At 38.0% G+C, this 25,067-nt stretch overlaps 1 protein-coding gene across 1 annotated transcript in view; it reads right to left on the bottom strand.

Annotated features, from left to right (window-relative positions):
* The window catches only part of LOC119120341 (zeta-sarcoglycan), a 167,377-nt gene extending 147,130 nt beyond the window's left edge, over positions 1-20,247 (bottom strand). Inside the window, exon 1 of the mRNA XM_037247149.1 lies at positions 19,604-20,247. Coding sequence (XP_037103044.1) covers positions 19,604-19,642 — 39 coding nt within the window. The 5' untranslated portion in view covers positions 19,643-20,247. The remainder of the gene's footprint in view (positions 1-19,603) is intronic.
* Positions 20,248-25,067: the final 4,820 nt, after the last annotated feature.

Raw genomic sequence — 25,067 nt, 5'->3', positions numbered from 1 at the left:
TGTGTGAGCTTCAGAGCTGTGAAAACTGATTGTAGCCTTACCTTCAAATTTTGTTGCACAATCTTTCGCGACAATAACTTCAGTTAAACATTTTCTCTAACTCTGGATGAAAATTGTGCACCTGTTCACCACTCCTCGTGCGCAAGCTGTCTCAGATTTGAAGAGTGCTTTCTCCTGACTGAACACCACAGCTTTACATCCACAGATGTTTAATAGGATTTAGATCATCGTTAAGAAAATGCCACTTCAGAATAGTGCTTTGTTTTGAGCTGAGTGTTTCGGGACTTCTGTTAAAGGACATATAGCTTGCAGCTTTGGCCTAACGTTTTGAAGCTGGCCAGCATATTTGTGTTTCAGAATGCCTTGAAGTTGTTAGGATTTCAACGTAGCCACCACAAGTCCAAGTTCAACATAACAGAGACTCCTCAATTTTCACTCCAAAGTAGCAACTATGTTATTTTCTTTGTACATGTGTTTCATTTTTCTGCCTGTAGACAAAAAGCTGACAAGACTCGGGAAACAAAAAGCTCTGCTTGTATTTCATCTGTCCAAAGGACATCCTCATAGAAGCTTTATGACTAGTGAAGTTATTTCAGTTACTCTTGTGGGTGAAGACTGTTTGTATGACCTGACTGTAGAGTTTCATTCAAATGATCTGTTGTAGCAGCCATGTCGCGTGCACATGCATACGAGCATGGCTTTGGTGATCAACGCAAGATGAAGGTAGTAGAGAAGTGAGGCTACATTCCAATCTTGCTAGTAGTTATAAAAGTACATATTCCACCTTAAGTGGGGTAAGAACAATTTGCAAATGTTAATGAATACTGAAGTATGAAAGGAAATGGTGAAAATAAGAGAATTTAGAGATAATCGCCGATGGGTTCTGTTGACTTGAAAGGCGACTTCAATAAAGACTTGAACAACAGCATGATTTGGATTTAATTGAAAAAAAAAGTTAGTTTTGACTTGACAGATAGTCCATATGACGTACATTTATCTATTTCAGGGACTGTCTTCATGCATGTCACGAGAATTACAAAATTCAGAAAACATTACTGGAGGCCTATTGGAAATAAAAAGCATAATTAAAGAAATGAGAGGTAGAAGCGGCATCCCAGAGGAACAGATGCAGAGGCGAGAGGAAGAGCAGAGGAGGGAGATGAAAGCTAAAATGTACGAGTGTCAAGCCCCAGAGATGGCAGAATGCAGGCTGGCTAAGCGCAAGTCTCTTACGACAAAACTTGTGCGTGTACATACATCATAGCTGTGTGTGTGTATACGTACACGTGTCATCACATGGTCTTATAATCTTGATCTCAATGCCCAACAGCGTAAAAGAAGGTGAACAAATGGACTTTAATGTGCTTATGCATGCACATGCACAATTGCTTGAGTGAACGTCCATGTGCAAAAGAGCACGTGCGTGCCAGTCATGGATATTTAAGATGCCATGTCTCATTCAAATCGTTCCTTTGATCAAACGTCTTTGTTTTCCCCTACTTTCCTCAAAAGCATTGTAAAGTGGATGATGTGGGAGAGTGATGAGGGAGGGAGCGATGGAGGGAGCATGTGAGGTTAACCAATTGGGAGAAGAGAAAGGATTGAGGTTTTTTTTATTTGAAACAAATTTGAACAGTCAAAAAAAAGGAGTAAACACAAAAACACAATGTGAGACAAATGTACAGTATAATAATTGTATATGTATGACGTAATTTAAAAGTATGACCACATGTCCTCTTGGAGGATTTTTTTGGTGTACCTGTCATTCAACTCTCCAAAATTGAGTGGGCCTGTAGCAACCACAAAGTGGGCACGCACTTTAAATAAAGAGGCACGACTCAATGGCCCCAAATTCAAATCAGAGCATTTTGAAAGTCTTTTGACTTTTATCGGTTACTTCATTCAATCCACAAATCGCATCGATGTCACAATTGCGGCCGCCTTCTTTTGATAGATGACTCTGCGATTATGATCGAAGTTCACCTTTAAAAGACTTTATAGAAATATTGTGTCTTTCCTGCATATGAAATAAAAGTTGGATTGAACGTCATCAAGTACTCATTTTGCAGAAAATATTCAAGGGATGGATGGCTGGAACCTCATTAACTCTCAGTTTAGCCTCTTGGCCCAAACCAGCACCCGCATGCTGCTTTCACACAATGAGTAACTTATCAAGATTTTGTTTATGTTTGAGTCCCACGCACTCAATTGTGTTCTGTTTACAGATTTACAAAAGTTTTCGCATTAAAATTACGATGCAGTGACGCCTTACTAAAATGCATTTGAGCACAAGTAAAACGAGATCCGGAGGAGGAAGTGGAAGAGTGAATGCTGATGAAGACAGTGATGGAGTGAAAGAAAAACAGATTGACAGAATGGTAAGTACCCTTGAGGGTAGAAAATTAGCACACAAGAGAAAAGATAAGTGAGTGTGCGCAGGAGGAATGATTTTAAGACTTGAACATTTTGAAGATTTGAAAAATGAACGGTGAGAAATGAGGGGAAAAATATTGAGTTTAGTGAGAATTGGAGTAGAGATGGCCAAGAAAATATAAGGCTATACTAAAGGTGGGCAGTGGGTGTGATTGTGGTAAGCTTTATTGATCCAGGTAGTGACACCCATCCTCCTAGCATGGATTACTGAAAGACGGCAGGGTCCCGAGTACTCAAACAGACCGGGGGTACACGACAGAAGCGCACACACACGCAAATATGATGACAATTTTGTAGTACTGCCATGTTGACAGAAAATATGTTTGACTGTATATCCTTGTTTGGGGATTTCAGTCTGAACTGGATGACATTTACACACACACACACAAACACACAATATCTCTCTTTCTCTCTCCGCTCACTCTCTTTCTGCCTCACACACACACACACACACACACACACACACACACACACACACACACACACACAAACACAAACACACACACAAACACACACACGTGCACACATATATAGTGGGACACCATTCTTTGTTCTGTGTTCATTGATCCAGAGCTGGGAAAAGTCAGACCACTCAAGCTGTGACACAATCTTGGCTCCCACACACACCTATACTTAAACACGTATATAATATACAGTGCACACAGCCATACACACATTGGGTATGTGGGAAGGAAAGAAGGAAGTAAAGAAGGAAGGAAGTGAAGAAGGAAGTAAAGAAGGAAGGAAGGAAGGAAGTGGTGATAAGATGGTGAAAAAGGATGCAAATCACAAAATCACACGACAAGAAAAGGCAAAAATAAATTAGCTAATATATAAGAGAAAATACTGAATTATCAAACAAATTCTCACTGTAATCGGAGTTATCTGTGCTTGATGGAAGTGTATGGGCCCGTCCGTATGCACGAGTATAAGTGTGTGTGTGTGTGAGAGAGAGAGAGAGAGAGAGAGAGAGAGAGGCGAAGCAGACACCAATTGCTGTACAAGGCCAAGCCTCCAGTATATAGATCATATCCCAATCACCATATTATTGCCTTCAACTCGGGATGGAAGAGAGATGAACACAACAGTTTTACAGCCTGTTCTCATTCAAAGGCGCGCGCACAGACACACGCTCTCTTTTTTCCATGCCTTTTTCATTCCACATAACTACTGGTGAATAATACTTCAAAACTAGTACACTGTAAGAGGAAAAAAAATACTCAGAATTGCAAATATGAATGAAAATCATCTGATATGTAACAGATTTTTTTCATCACTAAAATGTGTAACCGATGAAAAACAAATAGCAAAATATATAAACACTTGTAGGGTAGCAATATGCAGCCACACTGTAATTAGGTGGATTCGAACTAAAAAACTATTTTGGATAAAGAGTAATGAGATGTAAAACAAACTGATTAGGGCAAACACAACATCTTGCAATAAACCATTTTAAGATCCATTTTAAAAGTTGTCATGTCTACATTTTAAAGACAAATTTTGTAAGTTCATCCGAAGGTGATTTTTAGGCTGATTTCGTCTTTATTACTTTAAATATACTTGGCAAAAAAGTCTCTGAACTTACATTTGCATCACCTCCACTTGACTGCATTACTTCTCATCTTAAAAAAAAGTTTGTTGAGGGTTTGAACTCAGTTTCAACCCATTCACAGAAGAAATTTCGAGCACTAAAAACAATGTGCCAATGGGGTTTGATGGAAGCAGGAGATACACTTGGATGGTGCATGGCTCAGGAGAAAAAGGGAATCATTACTGTTGTTTGTTTATTGGCTTGTTGGCTACCAAACCTTACAAGCTGAGTTCAGGAGAGGCAGAAAATAGTGATATTGATCAGGGATCTGTTTAGTTTATCAGATGGACAAATGCTATGATTGCTCTCTTTCTGGTTCCTTTTGTCACACGCATCCAAATACTACCGCGGAAGACTTTTTGGGAGCTTGTTTAAGTGGAATACATTTCATTTCAGAGTTAACATATACCTCTATTTTTTTTCTCCCTCTCAAATTCTGGCTCACCTTTCAAATTTAGCTCAGGTCAGCAATATTACTATGTGCCGCTCAGGGAATCAAATATATATTTGATCTATTATTGCATTTCACATTAACAACTGCTTTTATATTGTTTTTGTTATTTACATTATGCTTATGTAATAATAGCTTATACTTGCATTTTAATAATACCGCAATATGTTTTTTAATTCTGTTAATTTCTGCTGTTGGATGATAGAAGATTCTTCTGCATCGATTTAGTCTTAATCTGTTGATCAAACAATGTCTTAATGAAAAGGCAATGTTGAATGTCCTTTGAGTTATGCATTTTTTTGTGATTTTGAAAAACATCTCACGGGAGACTACAATTCTGAAGTCACACAAAAATCCGTTTCATGTTAGACTTCTGCAAACGAGTCAAGTAAAGACTGAAGTATTTTTTAGAATGGAATTGTTCATCCATGAAACTTCAGATCTTGGAACGGTGTTTACATTTACTATTCGGTGCAAACAACATAACTATCTTGTTTACCGAACTGTTACCAATACGCTCCAAAATCATGAAGCTGGCAAACGAACATCTATCAATACCTGTGACTCTCTTTGTCGCGCTCACTTTTTTTTCCTCTCTCTCACCGCCTCCGGTGCAACTACCGGCTACACTATCTCCTAGCAACAGCATCACGCATTGTGATGAAAGTATCAAATTATGACAATTTCTTGGTAAAAAAAAATGTGCATGAATATTTGATATGTTCGAGTGCATGTTTATTGTTTGAGGTGTGAGTTGTGAGTTGTGGCATTGTCAATGCTACTTTCACACTTTAGCTATTGCTCAAGACTTTTTTTTTTCCTCTCAGGTTTGACTTCTTTTGTGGTTGCTCACATTACTTTACAAATGTTTACAGGGTTATACTTGAGTGAAAACAAACTACTGCCCCAATAGACAAACAGAAGACATCTGCTCTGAAATCACTACTTTGAAGCAGCATTAAACACACCAGTCATTTGAAGACACTAACTAGCAAAAACAATGGAAAGGAAAAATTGTCAGGGACGATAGAGGATAGGATGCAAAGAGGTGTCCGATGTTACTTCAGTCCAGACTTCTTTTTAAAACGGCTTTTCTATTTAAACATGTTTGCATGTAGTCCATAAAGAATATCAGATTACCTTCAAGGTTATCCACACCTCTTTTTTTTTTTTTTTTTAAACTCCTGTTTGGTGTGATGAAGAGAGAAATTGAATGTGGCAGGAATAAAATGTGTTAAATGTGGCAACAGTCAAGGTAGGAGTCAGGGAGACACATGGCGGGACACTTACTGTGATGGATCTTTCCTTTGCTCTTGTAAATCTTCATTAGAAGGAACGGAACACGACTTCTCTTGCGAGAGAACACAGTCGATTCAAATGTCACCTTACCTCCGTTTTTTTTGATGAACCGAATTATGTACTATGTAAGAGAAATTTTCCAGAACGGACGAGTACATGTTGTCTAATAATGTCGTTGTGTTTAGAATGAGTATAGTAAGATGTGGCCCATCACACAAGGTCATTCTTGTCCACAACCTTTTATGTAACTGGGAGAAAAAAAAATGTGTTCAACACCTCATGTGCGTTACTCTGAAAGCTGCTCTGCACAACCTTTCCACTTCTATGCATGTAATAAAATGACAAAAGGAATACCCCTTGGTGTTACCCAGGATTTATGACAGTAATCTAAAAACTTACTACCACAACACACTATAAAAATGTAATTACAAAAAGAAATGCAGATTTGCAGTAGTTTGTATAGTGCATTTTATACACAATGTGCTTTACACAATTAACGGTAAATGATTAAAATTGCAACAGTTTGCTCATCTGTCTTCCACGATTTGTGGTTTTCGCTACCACTCCGTAAAAATGAGTGACCACTCAGCTTTTTTCCTTTGTCTTTAAATATTTTACAATTACAAATAACATCATAATACTAATATTGAATGTACTTTGAACAAATTTGAAATTTTGTTGGTGGTTATACAACTTGTAACTTCATCTGTAACCAAAAAGCAGTGCTTGTTTTCAAAAAGGTTGCTGAGCACTTATCTAAAGGTAAGCCGCAGGGGGATTCAGGGGGCAACCCTGTTCACTGCATTTCCACCACAAGATGAAACGTCAAGAATTTGGGGTCCCGGGGTGATGACCGTGTAGCTAACATTCTTTGTGTGAGGTCAGATCAAGGCTGGACTGAAGGAAGTGGCTGTCCATGCCCTCAAAGGGCACTGGAGGTGGAACAAGCCAGTTGGAACACCATCTTGGTTTTATTGCAGTACTGAGTGGAGGAATCAATTTAAACTCTGCTCCTTTCATTTCCCATTCCTTGTGTAATTACAATGCTCAAAATAAATGAGTACGCACCTTTGAATTTCTTCTGATCTCGTACCGAACGCAATAACAATTTTAGAATGTTAATGATGATTAGTTTTTTATCCATTTATCAGGGTTTGGCAGGAAGATTTAAATGGTTGGGGTGGAGGGATAAAATCAAGAAACAAGTGAGGAACAAGTGACAGGTCAGGTGTAAAAAAACTGAGAAAAATAGGAAAAAAGATCAAACCTATTATAATTTGGGATATTGCAACAGTGTTTAGGAAACAAACTGATATCTCTGCACTATTCAAATTTGAAGCAGATTGTGAACCTGACACCGTCCGGATATACCTTATTTTCCTGACTATACGTCGTTTTAGTTTTTTTTCATAGATTGGCTGGGAGTGCGACTTAAACTCAGGAGCGACTTATACCCCATTGCGACTTGTCTTTTTCTTCTCTATTATGCATTTTATGGTTGGTGCGACTTATAGTCCAGAAAATACGGTAAACGGAATTCGTATTGACTGATTTTGTGCTGTACTAACCAAAAGTTGCTATAGCCTACAGATGAATAGACAGATGGATAGATAGATACTAGATTGACATCATTCAAACAGGCACAGTCGAGACAAATGAAGCAACAACAGGGTTAAGGGCAAGATCAAGAGATTTTTCCAATGAAAAAGAAACCGCATCATGCGTCCCATATCAAAACAAGTCTCTTTCATGTCAAAAAGAAAAGGGAATACGTTATTTTCCCCGCAGAGTATTTTCAATTTTGGAAATGAAAGTTGCATGGGCTGCCTGTCGTCCTTTGTGGCATTGAGGCAAAGGTGCAGGAACAAAGATATGAGGAGTTGATTTGCTTCCAGGTTAAGATGAATGCTCCCAAACATCAAGATTCCTTTGCAGTCAATACCTGCACTGATGTCACACCTGAAAGAACTTTTTATTTGCACGGCGGTTGCTGTGATTTGGGAAGCTAGGGACAAGTGATGCTCCTGTGACATTGATTGACAAAATGCTTGTCTTTTATTGCTTTATTTATTCATTATTTTCTTTTCTGGAGAGCAAAGTGGGGGATTCTGTATTGCAGTTCATTTCGCATGGTGGGGTTTTATTACAAACCATGACATTACATTTTTTACATTACATTGCATTGCATTAAAGCTGACGTTTTCAATGTTAAAACTGCTAGCAAGATTTGAATTGATCGTCACTTCACTATTCGCTCGATTATAGTTATACAATGAAAAGTCAGACGAACTGATGACTGTCACATAACCACTGTTAAAGTAATGACTCTGATGGATTTTTTAAATGCAGCACTAGTATTGAATACGATTGTGTAGGTGTACCTGATGTTTCTGCCAGGGAGTATATACTTAGTGGCGAAATGGATTAGTCATAGCTTAGGCTTTGAAAATCTACTCTATCATTAGGTTTTATTTTTCTATTCCACATGTATGACTGATTTGGGATGCTTAATATTAATTTCATGGAAATTCAATCAATTTGCAATGCTACATTCCGTTTATAAAAGATCATGTGTGTCTGCTATCTTTAGTCATAGAGGACGACTGTCTCAGTGTGAGATGAGGAATAATGCAATATCAATTCTGATTCAATTCTAATGGTATGCCCCCACTTCATGTGTTATTTTCACACAATATTTACAATTTAAAGTGTTTAAAATAGTTTGAAGACATTACTGCTCTTGAATGCAACTTAAAGTAGGTCTGAGAAATGTTGCAAAATCTGTGTGGTGTAATTGTCGATGGTATTAAACGTCTGGATAGTTGTTTTTTTTCTTGGACAGAGAGAACATTTTAAGGTTAGATACATTTAAGTTGGCTTGTTCTGTTAAAATTGATTGCTGTAATGCCTTGTTGCAGAAGGGTGCCCTGCCTGTGCACCATGGAGATAATTTTGCTACTTTGACGTATTCAAAGGCTTGCCATTATTAAACCTCATTTTAAGTTTAACATTTTCATGTTTATTTGACGTATTCTTAACTCTCATACAAGTGAACAATTAGTTTCCAGTAATCATGGTCGTCATCAAAGCACTAAATAAAAACATTAAAAGGTGATACATGGCAGAAGTGTAAAGCACTTCTAGTTATTGAGTTGGTTTTAACTGTTCTAAATGTGAGTGCGCTGACTTAATTCTCTTCTCTTACTAACCTTTTGAGCTTTGGTTTGGAATGAATGACCACAACAAAAGTCAAAGATAAATGTCTACGGTCGATACTTTGAACTCACTTGAACTAAGCTGTATGTTTATTTCTGTTCAGTCATAAGAGATTAGGTTGAAATCGGTTGTTTTTATGTAAGCTCTGGCTGTATTCAATTGAGAATCTATTGAGATTCCAAATTGCATCTCTTGTGCTTCGTTTTATACAATGGGCTCTCATCTCTCCTCTTAAGGCTTTCTGCAGGTATTAGTGCTATTAATATCATTAAATGAATAAACACTCTCCTCTTCCCCAACCTGATTTCTCTCCTTAACCAATCTCTATCAGTCGAGACAGCACATTTAAGTCAATTTAGTAACATGGCCAAAGCAATAATGCAAGTATGCTCTATTTTTATAGCACAGTTTTTACTAGTAAAAATGCAACCTCCTAACGTTCTTACTAGGAAACAATGTTTAGAGGCTTCACATATACTGTACTGTATTTTTTTTTCATTGAACCACAAACAACATGGTGCGATTGTCAAGAAGGAAGCACTGTCTGTCCACTGTAGGTATATTATAATATAAAAGAGGAAATAAGCAAAAAATAAAGGAGTGCAAGCTAGAGGGTTATTCTATATGTTGGATCTGTGCCAATTTTTGTGAAAGTGATACAATTTGGCATTTGTGATTGGTCATGACATCTTACCAGCTACTTTTGTGACACCTACTTTTTCGACATCATGTCCACTCTTCACTGTTTGGTTCATTTTGCTGTTTGCCCCGCCTCAAAAATGCGGTTACTCACCAGACTCAATCGCTAGTACAATGATGAGTCGGGATTTCCAGGCGAGGATGAACACTTCATGTCAAGTAACACAAATGCTTTGTGTCACAACAAAAAGATATTTGTTTCACGACTAATTTGATTTGGATTTGTTCTGTGGCAGCGTAGGCAGAAAAATAAAGGCATGTTATTGGATTCCCTCAAATCTGAAGTAGGCCTTGATCATTTGCCTATATGAATCACATATAGCAATATCTGCCAATATAACTGCAGTGTTGGCAGATTGACCGGCTATACCCAGACACAGAGCTGAATGTCATTGAAAAATATACCAATCAATTGCTCGTACGCACTCATCCTAAATGTGAATGCTAAATTACAGAATCAGATTATCAAATACGGAAAACAACTGGAAAATTGTAATCTGTGAAATAATGTTACAATTAAGTGCATTCAAACTGATTATACTGTTATTGAACCAGACAATATATTTCAGGATCTTTTTGAACAATTTTATTCAGACAGGCACCGAAGGTAATGTTTACTATTATGCTCCATCTGTTAAAGACTCTAGTTTGTTTATGATCCTGCTAACAAGCAAATGGGTAACGTGTTGAACCAAACCCTACAATTTAAGATCATATCCCCCTATAATGTGTATCCAAGTACCCAATAAAAACAGTCCGATTCATTCTTGTCCTGATTTGCACCAAAGAATGATAAATTACTTAAGGTGCAAAATAAATTAGGAAGAACAGAATTAGGGTTTTGCAAAGAGTCTGGAGGTTAATAATGTGTTGGCTGATTACTTGCCTGCTATCTCCTCTTGCCTGCTAGATATCTGGGACGAGAAGACAAAGCTTTGAGTACTTCTTTGCGGGGTGCGACTAAGCACCGAATTTAGAGCAAGGACTTGTATCAAAACGGATCCTAATATTGTATTGTCAAACTCCCAAAACATCCCTATATAGAAAAACCTGCCATGTCACTCAATCACCATCAATGCAATGCTTTTCATCTCTCCTTTGGAATCTTTGAAGATCCAGTTCTAGATTTTTTTCATTTCCTAGCCCTCAAAAAATAAAAAATACACGCCACCTAGCTTGCGTTGCTTATATTGCTCTTCCACCTCCCCTTGACACACTGTGGTGGCTCATTTGGCTGATGATGAGCTCTGTTTTGTCCTTGAGAGAGGAAGAAAAAAAAAATCCCCAGACAAAAAAGGGTATCGGCACACATTTGTGTGAGTGATATGAATGCGTCATGTGCTTTTAATGCACATGCAGCCTGGCATGGCCTATAAAAGTGGCAGGCATGAGTTTTGCGCTGTCACAGCTGGAGAAGCGATAAGTGACTTGTCAGGAGAGCGAACAGCAAGACGATAGATGCATGTAGACGCAATATGCTGCTGGTGACTTCATGTAAACATGCTGGGCCATTTCTGTGGCACATATGGCGCACCTTTGGAGGAAGCACTCATGTACAGCGCGATAAAGAGCAAATACTAAACGACTGCTGCAGAAGTCTTTCTGTTTAAAATATGTATATATGTCATGGGGTTCATTTTTTAGAAAAAATAAGCAATGTGTAGTCATACATTTGTAGTTAAAGTTAAACAGGTTACACTGATGAAGAAAATAATTCACCCCCTCCCCAACTCTCCACCCTCGCTAGAAATATAAATCAAATAAATAATGTTGATAATTGTCAACTGTAGAAGTGTGATTGCATTTCGAAAGTGAAGGCTTTAATTATCTAAAACGTTTCTTATCTTTGTAAACATTGTTAACAACGATTCCAGCCTCTTTGTTGAGTTTTCAGTCAGAGAAAATCAAATAAGGGGAATCGGGCACAAAAATTAACTACGAAATGTTATTTAATGTTATTTAGGGTTTTATTGCTCCTACCTTTCTCTCTTCAATGTTCAGCACTTGGATATGGTTTACTTCTTTTATAGTTTACTTCTAAACACACATTTATATCTTTAGCCAGGACGGTTTTAATTGACCTACTACCACTTCAGTAAATGGTGATTTGTGATTGTTTAGTAAAACTGTGTGTAATTGTTTTTATAAGGACATCCACGTATTCCAGTGAGTCCATGCTGGCTTCATTTAGTGGTTTGATGCTCAACTGAAGGAGCCCATTAAATAATGCTAATTAAACGAAAATAGCATTGACACAATAATCAGCTAGACTATCCTGGTCTCATTTCTAATCAACAGGACTAAATTGCATATAGTAAAGTCAATGTAATTAACAAAAATAAAATGAAACCTCATAATCAAGTAGCCAATAGGAGAACACTGAATCATGAAATGAACCAAACACTTTTTCCCCTGGCTATTTATCAGCCTGTTTCACACTGGCCATTTAAGTTTTTTTTTTTTCTGACTTTTAACCCGTGTGCCTGTGTAAGGTACGGACGCAGGATGTGACAGTTAAATTTCTTTTTAGCATTGGCGGTGTGAATGCATAAAGGTCTGCCTGAAATGGAAAAAAAAAAAACATCTCATGTAAGCCTCTGATGCTCCATTTTATTGGATATGCAGTGTGAATATAACTCAGTATTCGATATCATCAATTATCAGCCTACAGTAGCTGTGGTAGGAGTAGAGTGGGCGTTTTGGTGAAAGATCATTTTTAACAACGATTATTTACTGGTTGAATGTCATTTCAACAATCAGTCAGTACGATAGCTCCCTTGCTGCATCGGAATGACAAATTAAACAGGATCAGGGGAATAATTGTCTTAAGGTAATAAAGGACGCCACCTGCTTGAGCTTACAATTGAGAGGGAAGGTAAAGAAAAATCATACGATAGGCCCTTTAATTGCTCTTAAATTTAACATGCACATGATAACATGATAAAAGTATTGGGACATGCACGGCTTATTATAATAGTGTACACATTTTTATACAGTAATTGAATAATCCTTCAGACAAGATAAATGTCAATCTTGTTAGCATATTTAAAAACCGCCTCACAGGGGCAAAGAAAAAGGATGAAACTTGAACTGTTGTGGTTGAAAGATCAAATAGTGTGTAGCCGGGCTTTACATATAAGCTACTCACACAGTGTTGAAGTGTTAATGATTGTTGGGTTGATTTATTCAGCGTGTCAATGTTGGATTGCACTGCCATTATATTAGAGTCATGCAAGTGACTCATACACTGTAGCATCAAGACTTAATCACTGATATGAGGGAGAGCTACTTTGCCACACACACCAATAAAATCAACTGGATCATGTCCAAAATCCATTTCAACAGGTTTGGGAAATGATGACAATTGCTGCCCCACCCATCAATGACAAGAGACATCAATGTGATCAATGGCGGCTTTACATCATGGCCAAATGGAGTTTTTAAACATTGTGTGTTCTCTCAAGAGCTACAATCATGTGGATCTGACTAGTTTACTAGAAAATGTGTGCACTTCTTGGGCCCTAAAATATTTTTTCTTGCATTGTAAATATACTATAGTATGTTATTAGCTAACTGGAAACGAGCAAAAATGTGCTACTGGACCGCTACCATATATTTTTAAGATGATGTCTAAAATGCTATTTTTGTCATAGAAAGTCAATAACTACAATAGTAATAATAATAATAATAAAAAGTAATAATAGTATAATAAAAAAGTAAGTACTAACATCCACACAACGTCAGTCATTCAACTACCGCCTTCGTCACTTTAACTACTCTATTCATTGCAGTGTAAATCACTCTACTGGGTCTCAACAGCAACCAGTGGCAGCATTCATTTGGGAGAAAATCTGAAGGCCACTGTGGTGTCTAATAAAAAACAATTGAGTAAAAATCCATGCATGATTGACATCCAATGAAATACTTGAATTTTTGTTTTTTTATAAACCCAAAGCACAAGTATGCACAAGTAGGTCCAATGTGGTAGAGGGAAAAATTCATGATTCCATCCAAAAAAAAACAAAAAAAAAACTTATATTTTTGTTTTTTTATTACTCAAAGGACCCAGTCCGAGTCAGTTGAAGGCCAAATGCGGCCCATAGGCCTCCTGTTGCCTAACACTGGCATAGTTGGTGTCCAGGAGGACAGGATGTGTAATGGTGAGTTTAATGTGTAATTATTATATCTGAAGCAGGATGTGGACCCTGGAGTTCCCTCTTGGTTCATGTTCCCCACCATCATGTTTGCTCTCTGAAGCTTCTTCGGCTTCACAGCTCCAGCTACACTTGTGTCTCTACAAACAAAATCGTGAGTACTTAATTGTACAGTATGTACTGTAAGGATAATGCTTGTATTGATCAAATATCCCAGAGGACTGTTCTTTTTAATCCGCTCATTTCTTCTCGTGATAAGTCAGTAGGATAGAATACCTAAGCCCTGAGCTTGATTTAAAAAAAAAAAAAAGAAAAAAAAAATTTAAATGAAAAAATTTACTACTACAGGTGCACCACTAAATTTTCAGTGACCACCTTTATCACATAGGTTTAGTCCAACACTATTTTCTGCGAAACTTTTAATCCGTACTGTGGGTACATAAAAAAAAGTAATTACATTTGCCCTTATCAGCCCATAGCTCATTACCCTTTGCTTTGACCTTCAATGTGTATCGGATGTGATATTAATAATGGTAATAGATGGCATGTAGGTTCATGGCCTCTACAAGCTATTCTTTAAGTACAACTCTGCACCTGTTCCCCAAAGAGGACTAAGTGCACACTTCTGCTTCCAGTATTCATGACACCATGTATTTTCCTGATTCATCATCAAAATCATGCCTAAATAAAGTTTTGTTTGTGTTAAATGAATCTAAATATTTTTGATTAGTCTACATATGCCGTTATCGGATGTTACTACCCCATTCAAACAATGCTTACAAAAGAAGTTGAATACCATCATTTTAAACTTTTAACACAACTTATAAGCTATCGTCACCAAATCTAAAAGATAAAATTGAAGCTTTTCTTCAATTCCTGACGGTATCGAAACTGCTAAAAAAAAATCATCATATTTCCTCTGTGGTTGGAAGGCATGTCATTCCAGCCAATTTGGTTTCAGATCCAAAGTCCTTCACTTTGGAATGCTATTGTGACTGAAATGTTTGATTCAGCATGTTTTATATCCATGTGACATTTTAAAGAAAGAAACTAATTGCTAGTGCCCATATAATAATATATGCATACTGGGTCAAAGTTGTATTAGTATACCAGTCATTTAACTTATTTATGTGCATCATAAATGCCCTTTAAATATTAATCACAATGTAAAAAGAAAAATAGCTGTGGCTCATTATCAGTACCATAACGTCCGAAAGAGTGGAGATGGTATGCATTAGTTTTGTTAGGTGCTTCACATCAACCTCAGTATGTGAGGAGAATGCAGCCCTTTACAATTTATGCAACTTTCACATTGTAGGATTTTATTTGTGCATCAAATTTAGACCTCAGATTTCGTTTTAGAGTTTTATTCAATCTCATTTTTGTGCAACATATTCAGAAGTGCCCTTGGAAAGGAGAGAGGAGAAAACAAAAAAAAAAAAAAAAAACAAAAGAAAAAATCACTGAACCACTAATTGCTCCGTTTTGGATGCTCAGTGCCCATAAACGCATGAATGAACTAGCCTCGGGTGGCTACTGAATATAAGGGGGCGAAATCTCGGTGGGTAAACAGCCACCATGCGAATGTTGATTCACTCTGGCTATAGTTTAAAAGGCAATGGATATCCTTTTGCAGACAAATTAATAGGCAGCTTCCCATCATTTAGATGTTCTGAAACTTTACTTGGCAATATTTTGACACACATCCGCTGAGGGATAATGTATAAAACTGAAAATAGATTAAAATAAAAAATAAAAACTTTTTTTTTTTTTTTTTTTATTTAGTTTGACTTTTAATCTTGAAAAAAAATCTGTGCGACGTCTTATGTTACTCCTGATCTTTTCCTTCTTGTGCTCAGGTACTGGCAGACGTTGGCTGTTAATCACACCTTTACTTAAAATGTTTACCAGCCCTCGTCTCAAACACATTATCATTATGCACCACCTGCAAAAGCGCTTTGCGAGAGGTAAGCATGGTGGCACCACTTGTCACAGTGTGCAGAGATGATCCATATGTAAGGAAATAAAGAGTTGAAAGAAGTTTAGTCACATGTAACATCAGGACTTCTTGTAACAGGCTGTATGTTAGCATTGGTCATTTAGAAGCTCCAAACCTGCTTTGCTGAATAGATGGTAAATTGATATTTCAAAAACATTATGCCAAATGTGTGCTGCTTTGAGCCTTACAGATATGCTATTTAAGATGCAAAATCAGCCGAGACAATCTATCTCAGCGTTTGTATGTTCAATCAAGTCCATATGTGCAGAGCTTCTGTGAAATCAATTTTCAGCGATGACGAGATAAAAGAATGATGTCTCACTCGAGCTATTAAAGAGCTCTTCAAAGACTAGACTTGAGCTTACAAGTGCAAATTTAAATTATTTGTTTTTTACAGATACAACTTGATCTTAATCTTCAATTGGACAAAAATTCATTACGCCTTGATTGATTCTAATGAATGTAATTCATGGCCCAGCTATTTCTGACAATCAATAGCACTTAAACGTCCCAACTTGATATTGAAACCTGAAGTGATTTACAAGCAGTGACACTTTAATCACATTCACACACACACCAAAGAAGCCCTTAATAATGTATATTGGGTCTAAAGTGGTATAATCCCAACGTCCCCAAAGTTGTCCTTGTTCATATCCTCTGATTGCATTTATGGAACACACGCACACGCATACGCACACGCACACACAAACACGCACACACAAACACACACACACAAACACACACACACAAACTTGCACAAAGAAACAGGATATTTATTTGACAGGAAGGCTGTGTTCCAAATTTCTAAAGCCATATTTGGTAGCAAACCAAATCCTTAATATACCATACTGTAATTTACATGTGAATGCACATTTAATTAGGATTATTTATTCTGTGTGAAGTTATGGACTTTTCAACGACGATAAACTTCGCTCTTCTCTCTAAAAATTGCTCAGCAGAGGTGAAAGCAGATGCATTCAACAGAGCCAAGGATCTTCTACTAGCTCAAGAAATAAGCAGAAGAATAGATGGATAGATAGGTGGAAATGGACAAAAATCATTTTTATTCAGCAGACAGGTTGACGCACTCACACTCCGATTGGTTGAAATTTCATTGGCGGACACCCAAAAATGCTCTTTGTGCTTGAAATCTTTACGTTAGGCGACAGGAGCTGTGCCCTAGCCATGCCAACAACTTACTAATGGCACCTGGCAAGAGGTTTGGCAGTTTTACTTGAATTAGTTTCTTTTTGTTACTCAGCGTAGCCTATCTGATTTTGGTTGAGGGAATCACATGGATAAAGTCTCGTAAACAATAAAAAAAAAAACTATTTTTAATGAGTGCCTTTTTGAAGTATTACACTAAACTTCATTCGCAATAAACCTTTCAGCACCACCGCATCTATAAAAAGCCTTTAAGAACACCTTATGGGACAATAGGTTGAAAGAAAAATTCCAATATAGTGTGAGTCATAGTTGTTCAGATATACTTTTCCACTGCATGCTACCTACTCACAGCTCCATACTTAAAATTGACACTTGATAGGGCTTACTCTGCAATCAAGAAGTGACAATAGCATGTGTTTCAATAAACACCAAATACAAAAATGTCCATAAAATGTCATGCACAATGCTTGACATTTTATGATAGAGTATGTTACCATGTCCACTTCAAATCAAGTAAATGTCACAAACTAGCACAAATTATGGCATCAGGACAAACAAAGACAATCAATATGCATTACAGATTACTCAATACAATATGCCCAACAGTTCTTTAGGTTAAGTAGACTGACTAACATTTAAGGTTATTTTTTTTAAATCAGAATGTCAATTTTTATCTTTCGATTGAGCAACCAGCATACCAAAGCAAAGTCAATTTCTTTTCAGAAGCGTGATCACATAAATAGCAGCTTGAAATGTCAAACCCCAGGCGAATGACATCGATTCGATTTGCTGATTTATCCAATTGTTGGTTACCAGTAACAGCAGGCAGCATAGAGGAAAATTAACATTTCTACACAAAATTATCATCTGCATCACAGTCCCATATGAAATTTGACTTTAAATTACTTAAAAGCATATATCAACATTTTCACAAAGTGCAAGAAAAAGGAGCCAAATATTTCTTACCGACTGCCCATGTGGCCTGTGTCTTTGATTGAACAAACATTTCCAAGAGGCTCCACCCCTTTAAATTGCTTACCTGTCCGTCCATAAACGAGTCCCACAAGTACAGGAAGAAAGATTCCCCAGTAAAATGAAACCTAACCCCAATCTGAATTTAACCAAATCTCTCAACAGACGCTGTAACATCAGATCAAAGTTTTACAATTTGTTTATATTATGTAACTCAAATTTCCCAGTCACTTTAGTTGCATGTGTGGAAAAACAACGTGGAAATGGTTATTTGGGTATTTTGAGATTTATTCAATTATAGCACGTTTGGATTTTAGTGAATAATATTTATTCCAACACAGCCCACACACTCACTGATATAGAAGATAAATGTAGACTACAGTAGCCCTACATTATTGTTGCGTACACATTGAGAATCTAAAGACATTCAACACATGAGTATTTAAATTAAGCCTATACAAAGTTAGAAATTGTAGTTTTGATTGTGCCGTTTGCCCTTCCATTTTTTCATAGTTGGTGCATTCATTAGGGTCACGAATGAGCTGAACTGGAGTCGATCCCAGATGATTTTAAGCAAGGAGTGGGGTACGCTTACCAGCCAATTATAGGACCCACATATATAGACAAACAACAATCACATTGACAACATGGTCTTCACTTTACTCCCCGTGCGTGTTTTTGGAATGGTGGATGAAGCCCGTGTATACGTATGAAGAAAACCCATACAAGCACAGGGAAACAAGCATTAACTTAACAAAATTTTGTTTTTTTTATTAAATTCACAACAACCCTAATATTAGACTGTACAAAGAAATGCATATGCCTTACCCCGGACTATTATTTTATGAGTGTGAGCAGATATTTTGATACATCTTTTGGGTTGATTCTTATTAAATCGTGCACTGTGAAAATATGCCCAATGTTATCGCCAAAACTTCTCCGTTGTCTTTATAGCGTGGATAAAAATACTGTATATAGCGTGGTTCTGGTCAGAAGTACCAACACATCACACCCACTCCAGCAGCAAGTAATATCTTTCAAGTGGGTGTTGTGCACTGCACTTGAAAATGATCACGAACTGCTGCTATCACTACACATGAGTGGAGATTGAAAGAGAAAAACAGCAATGGGGTGGATTATTCCTCCCTATCTACTTCTCCTAAATTCTTGCACATGAATCCGCCCCATTGGACCTTTCCGTCCCGTTATTCAAGCTAAGTATCCCACCGACGCACACAGCAACTCTGTGCAAGCCAAGCATTATTGAAATTCGCCCCACGCACTGAATTGACATACCACGACTGCAATCCGTTTAGTGCCCTAAGCAGAGCGTGATGAGCGTGTTTGGAGAATCCCACCAGCATACACCTTTTTTAATATATATATATATTGTACTAAAACAATCTAGAAGTGGAACGTGGTTCTAATATCAGCATACCGGTGACCTAATTCCCCACTTGCAGGTGCGGGTCAAAAAAAAAAAGGGGGGGGGTGGGGAGGAGGGGGGGCGCAGTCATCGTCCAACTGGCCACCCGTACATCCATTTACCCAGCATCGCAAGCGCGGTGAATCCTAACTCTGCCCCCGGGGGCGAGCGCATAACAGTCGGCTGAGCGTCTTACCTTGAGCGCTTCTATATCCAAAGATGCTGATCGTTCCATGAGGAGGGCGGTTCGGGCTATGAGCCTACTCTGGAACCAGCATAGAAGTCCTGTGCGATGACCAAAACAAGGAAACTGTACATAGGCCTATAAATAGAATTTGAGAAAAGTTCGGATGCTCTTTAGATTGCCAAACTCTGCTCCAACATCATCCTGATCGCTATCATTACATCGCAGCAATGGAGTCTGAGGAGAGTTGCGTTTTCCTGGGTGGACGTGTTGCTAAAATCTGGACTCCGTCATCCAGCCAAAGTGGTTCAATCTTCACATGCAGAGGATGCGCACTTAGCGCCCTTCTTGGTCTCAGTTACAAACCCTCTGCCAGAATGAAGTCTTGATCTCCAGTGACCCGTTGCGGTGCGGTCCGGTGAATGCCGTTACATCCGTGTGGCATGTGCCCGTGCAGCAGTGTTGAAGAGTCCGGGAAGCAGATGATGTTGAGTCTTTAGCGACCATGCGGCAAACCGCCAGAGATAGCAGCTCTTCCACAAATAAGAGGAAGAGAACAGAATGTGAGGGAGCAAGAGAGAGGGAGTGTGTGAGGGAGAAAGGGGGTTGTTGAGGAGACGATGAGAGTAGAACGGCAGAGTTGGTAGACAGAGGAGAGATGGACACAGGCTTAGGCTGTGTACGGTCTAATTTATTCATATTGTGTATGCGTGTCTCCGTGCGTGTGTTCGTGCGCGCGTATGCGCGTGTTTGTGCGTTACCGTAAGAGAAAAACAATCAATTGGCTTTGCATTACTTTTAAAGCTTTCACCTTTTATTTTTTATTTTTTTAATCAGGTTTGTCTTTTGCCACATTTAAAAACAATTTACTTCAGAACTTTATCCATCCTATTCCTGAGGGCTCTGACGTAGAAACAATTATAGGAGCGACATCCGAAAGTAGCTGTGAGCTATTTGTTACAGCTTTCGCTTCCCGCAGTGATTTATTTGAACGATTTTACGTTTTAAATTATTATTATTATTCCTATTATTATTATTGTTATTAATTATTATTAATTATTATTATTATTATTAAGAAGAAGGAGACGAAGAAGTTGAGTCTGTGGCTACATGAGCAATGTTTTGAACGTGCACCCCAAAACAATGAGAGAACGTTGTCATCTTCCTTACAGTTTCCAGCGCCCGCCTGGGGATAAGGAACACAGAAGGATTAGTAATTTTTCAGACAATTATAAGGAGCACTTTGATTTTACAGAGTCGGGCTAATGTATTTAATACTTATGCATTAGACATTCAGGTTTTGGTGATCACATAAAACCAGAGATATAGCGTGAGGTGAGGCAAATAATATATCGCCTCTAATCTGCAGCAGCCATCCTCCCTCAATGTGGCCGTAAAACAGCCTAAACGTCTGTTTCCAACTGCCCACCTTTGCAAAAATACCAAAAGAAAGAAAACTCCCCCCCCCATGCATACGATTGTGCTAGACTTAGAGTGGGCACCAAAATAATATATCTAATATCTCTCATTGTTAGTCCCTGCCAATTCTGTTATTTGGTCTCTTGATTCATTTGCCTGTCTTTCATGTTCAGTTTTCACTCTGTAATGGTGTAAATGTGACTGTGAATAGTTGTCTGTGTTCTGTGATTGACTGACAAGTCCAGGATGTCATCTGCCTTTAGCCTGTCAGTCAAATGACTCCAGCTCCTGCAACTCTCAACAGGGTAAGTGCATAGAAAATGGAGAGATGGATGCTAATTCTGTCACAGATGATATGTTGTCTATAATAATCATTCAAGTTAATCTTTTCCAATGGAGTGCTGCGAGAAACACAGTCTGACCCTCAAAGTTTCGTGCATCCTCACTCATGGAACTCGGCAATTGCAAACAAATCATCTGTAGCAAACAAGGAACAAAATGTAAAGAACTGATGAATGCGGCAACGCGTACATCTGCACTCTAGGTCCTTAGGTCAAACCCGATATTAGTTACATGCAGTACACACAAAACGTTTGTTCCACCTTTTGATATTGGAGGCTATAATACAAAAACATGTGAGGTATTCATAATTGGACCGATTTTGTCAGATGTTAAGATCTTTATTTTTCCCACACGGGAAATCGATGTATTTCTTTTAGTACACCCTTTAAAAACTTTTTTTAATTGGTTTAGATTTTATTTTAATTTGTTTTGAGGACAAGAAGCAATTCAATGTCTTGGTTTAAGAAAGTAAAACATATCAATTCATAAACGTACAAATAAATTGGATATGCTGAGCTAATGGCATTGGACTGAACTTGTCAATTAGACTGGCTCCTTTTACAGTACTGTTCATCTTATTCTCATCTTCCTTGTGCTTTGTAAGAATGTCGCCGCCTGCCGGCCATAGATTATCATTTGACACACTGGAAGAAAAGGGTGAAGGGAGGGAGGGAGGGAGGGAGGGAGGGAGAGCGAGACACCTCCTTGATTTACAAAAAGAAATACCATAAGCTACACAGAAGAAATGCTTTTTTTATCATTCCTCGTATTCAACGAGTTTAGCACTTGATAAATCACAAAATTGTACAGCAGTAGTAGGGGAAAAAATGTGTAGTGCCGGCTTTGTGTTTCTACAAGAAAAAGATGGCAATCAATGACCTTTATTCTGAAGCCACACCGAAACACAAAAGACAAATACCTCTTCCCCTGCTACTACAACTAGTTACATCAATTTCATAAGACCACACACACATGCTTTGTTTGATTCAACTAAGCAGGGTCCAAAATTGTAGTGCTGAAAAGACATTTTGTCGTGATAATTTCTGTTGACATTTCAAAAAGTGGAAAAGTGTTGCCATATACTACCTTGATTGCCTGCATTATGCTGGCCTGCTTTCCATGCTGGTTTTGACCTGTCTGCTGAAATACATAAAATGTTAAATTCCTCTATTTGCATAGATTTTTTTAGAGATGTTCAATACCACATTATTTATTCAGACCGATCCCAGTACGAGTTGCAGACTACTGATACCAGTCGTACTTTTGGTACATAAAATGTACACCCAAAAAACAATGACCGATACTTTTAAAGAACGACCTGGATAATCCCAATAAGGCACTTACGTATATAATCTTCTCATTTCTAATTTCTAGTTCCTGATCGTAGAACGGCCACAAGAAGTTGACCAATACAAGTATCAGCCATCGTCGCGAGGACCGATACCTAGAAATAAGGCTGATAACGACACCAATACCTGGTCCCGGTACTCGCCCAGCCCTACTTTTTTTATTGCATGTTAAACTGCTTCACAGTCAGTGTAAATATTCCCATGTATTCCTGGTAAAAACATAAAACAAAACGAAAGACCAGATCGCAGCAATACCTCCATGATACATTTTGCATTTTATTGCTTGGAAGAGGCTACACATCACCATTAATTCTTCATGCTCCCTTTGCTTTTACCCCTCTTGCCAGCCTGACTGTGTCAGATGTATAAAATGAAACATTCATGTTACATACATACTATGTAAATGGCATACTTGACAAACATGCACAACGATGGGCCAACTGAGCAACACTCCGCAGAACACAGAGGAGCATTTGTTGTGGGAGTCAGTGGAAGATAACGAACATTGTATTAATGACTATCTCGCTCGTTCGCTGCATGGCTTCCTTTGTTTTTATGCCTCTCTGCTTTTTTCTTTCTTTTACACTCGCTTCTCACACTGTCTCTCTTCAGGCTTCTCAACCTTTTTTGCTTTCCCTGCAATCCCACCATTTCCCGATATCTTCCTCCCTCCCCGCTCCCTCCTTTTTGATGTTGTGCTCGCTCAACCGCTTTCGCTTACTCACACTCATATACGCCACACACAAACATCAGCTTGCTTTCAATAAACACTGTGCTCTCTTTCGGGAGACATTTTTCTAAAGGCTTTGTCATATTTATTCAGAAGGGAGTGACTGACCTCAAATTCAGCCACCTGGTCCTGTGCCAGCACCATGACATCACCGACCCTACGCCTTTCTCTTGCCTCCATGTCTCTAGGCTTCCTTCCTCTTGCATGTTCAAACGCCATAAACAGTTTCTTTCCCTTAATTTACTTGGAATGTTACCTCAAGCTGCTTGCTCACATATGCAAATGTTACAACATCATCACTTCAGTGCCAAAACTCATCAAAAACAGACTTCTAATTTAGTTACTTGTGTTATGGAAATGGGGGAAATGAAATGAAAATACTAAAATGAAAGAATAAATGAGACATGGGTTACAACAAGTAAGAAGACCTGTCTTCGTTTGCCCCCCATGGGTACATTCAGTATAGCCCACCGAGAAGAGTTGGTAGCACCTTTGCATAATTTGTCAGTGACACTTTAACCAGATTACTCAAATGTAATATGGATAAGGAAGTTAGTTGTTTTTTTCTTTCTAAGTACTTTAAGACTTTGGGGGTAAATGCCATTGAATTAGTCTAGTGGTACCAGTGCCATCAATTCAATGCTGATTTGTACGGAGAAATTGTGTTCTTTTCAGGATTTTCTTTTTCATATACTTTATTTAATGTGGAAATTACTTTCAAAATATTCTGTTTGATGCATGCATTACAATTAAGCGGTTGTGTGTTCAAATTCGGGCTCAGGCTTTCCTGTGTGGAGTTTGCATGTACTCTCTGTGCCCGCCTGGGTTTTCCTTGAGTGCTTGGGTTTCCTCCCACATTCCAAAACGTTGCAGGATAGGTTAACTGATGCCCCCAAATTGTTTGTAAGTGCGAATAATAGTATGAATGGTTGTTTGTTTATACTACATATGTGTCCTGCTTTTGGCTTGCAACCAGTTTAGGATTTTCCACGCCTCTCGCACCTCTCGGCTAAAGACAGTGAAGGAAAAGTACTGTAAGTGGTACAGAGAATGGATGGATACTTTATACGCTGCAGCATATCAGATCAATGTGTCAATATCATGAAACTACATCATGCCTCTTCAGGACTGTGGGAAGAATATGTGGTGTAAAATACAATCTAATTGCATTGTTATGAAGTACGATATTGCTCAGTAGTTTTCAATTCTGTATCATTGCTTTTCTGCCGTAAGGTACAGTTTATTCTTGCAAATATATTTTCATTCATTATTAGTTAAATTATGCAAATAATTATTTTTTCATTTTGACAGTTAGCTCAGATAATTCGACTATTCGACTTTATTGTCGTTGAATAAAGCACAACTATTTGTGATCAATCAAATTAAGACATAGAGTATATGGGTATCTGTAAAACTCCAAAATGGGACTGCTGAGGTAGTATATGGGTCAGGTCTGAACTCTGCTGAGTGCCATTGTAGTTATTTCTACAACAACAATAATAATAATAATAATAATAATCTTTCATTAAAAAGAACATTTCAAAAAGTGACAGAGATAAAAGTAAACTTAAATGGAAAATAGCTTTTCATTTGGTAAAGAAAATGGACAGATGGATCGATTGATATTGATAACAAA

Source organism: Syngnathus acus, chromosome 1 (genome assembly GCF_901709675.1).
Source record: "Syngnathus acus chromosome 1, fSynAcu1.2, whole genome shotgun sequence".
Taxonomy (NCBI): domain Eukaryota; kingdom Metazoa; phylum Chordata; class Actinopteri; order Syngnathiformes; family Syngnathidae; genus Syngnathus; species Syngnathus acus.
Note: the sequence above shows the minus strand (reverse complement) of the source record. Positions and strands in the feature narration are given on the sequence as shown.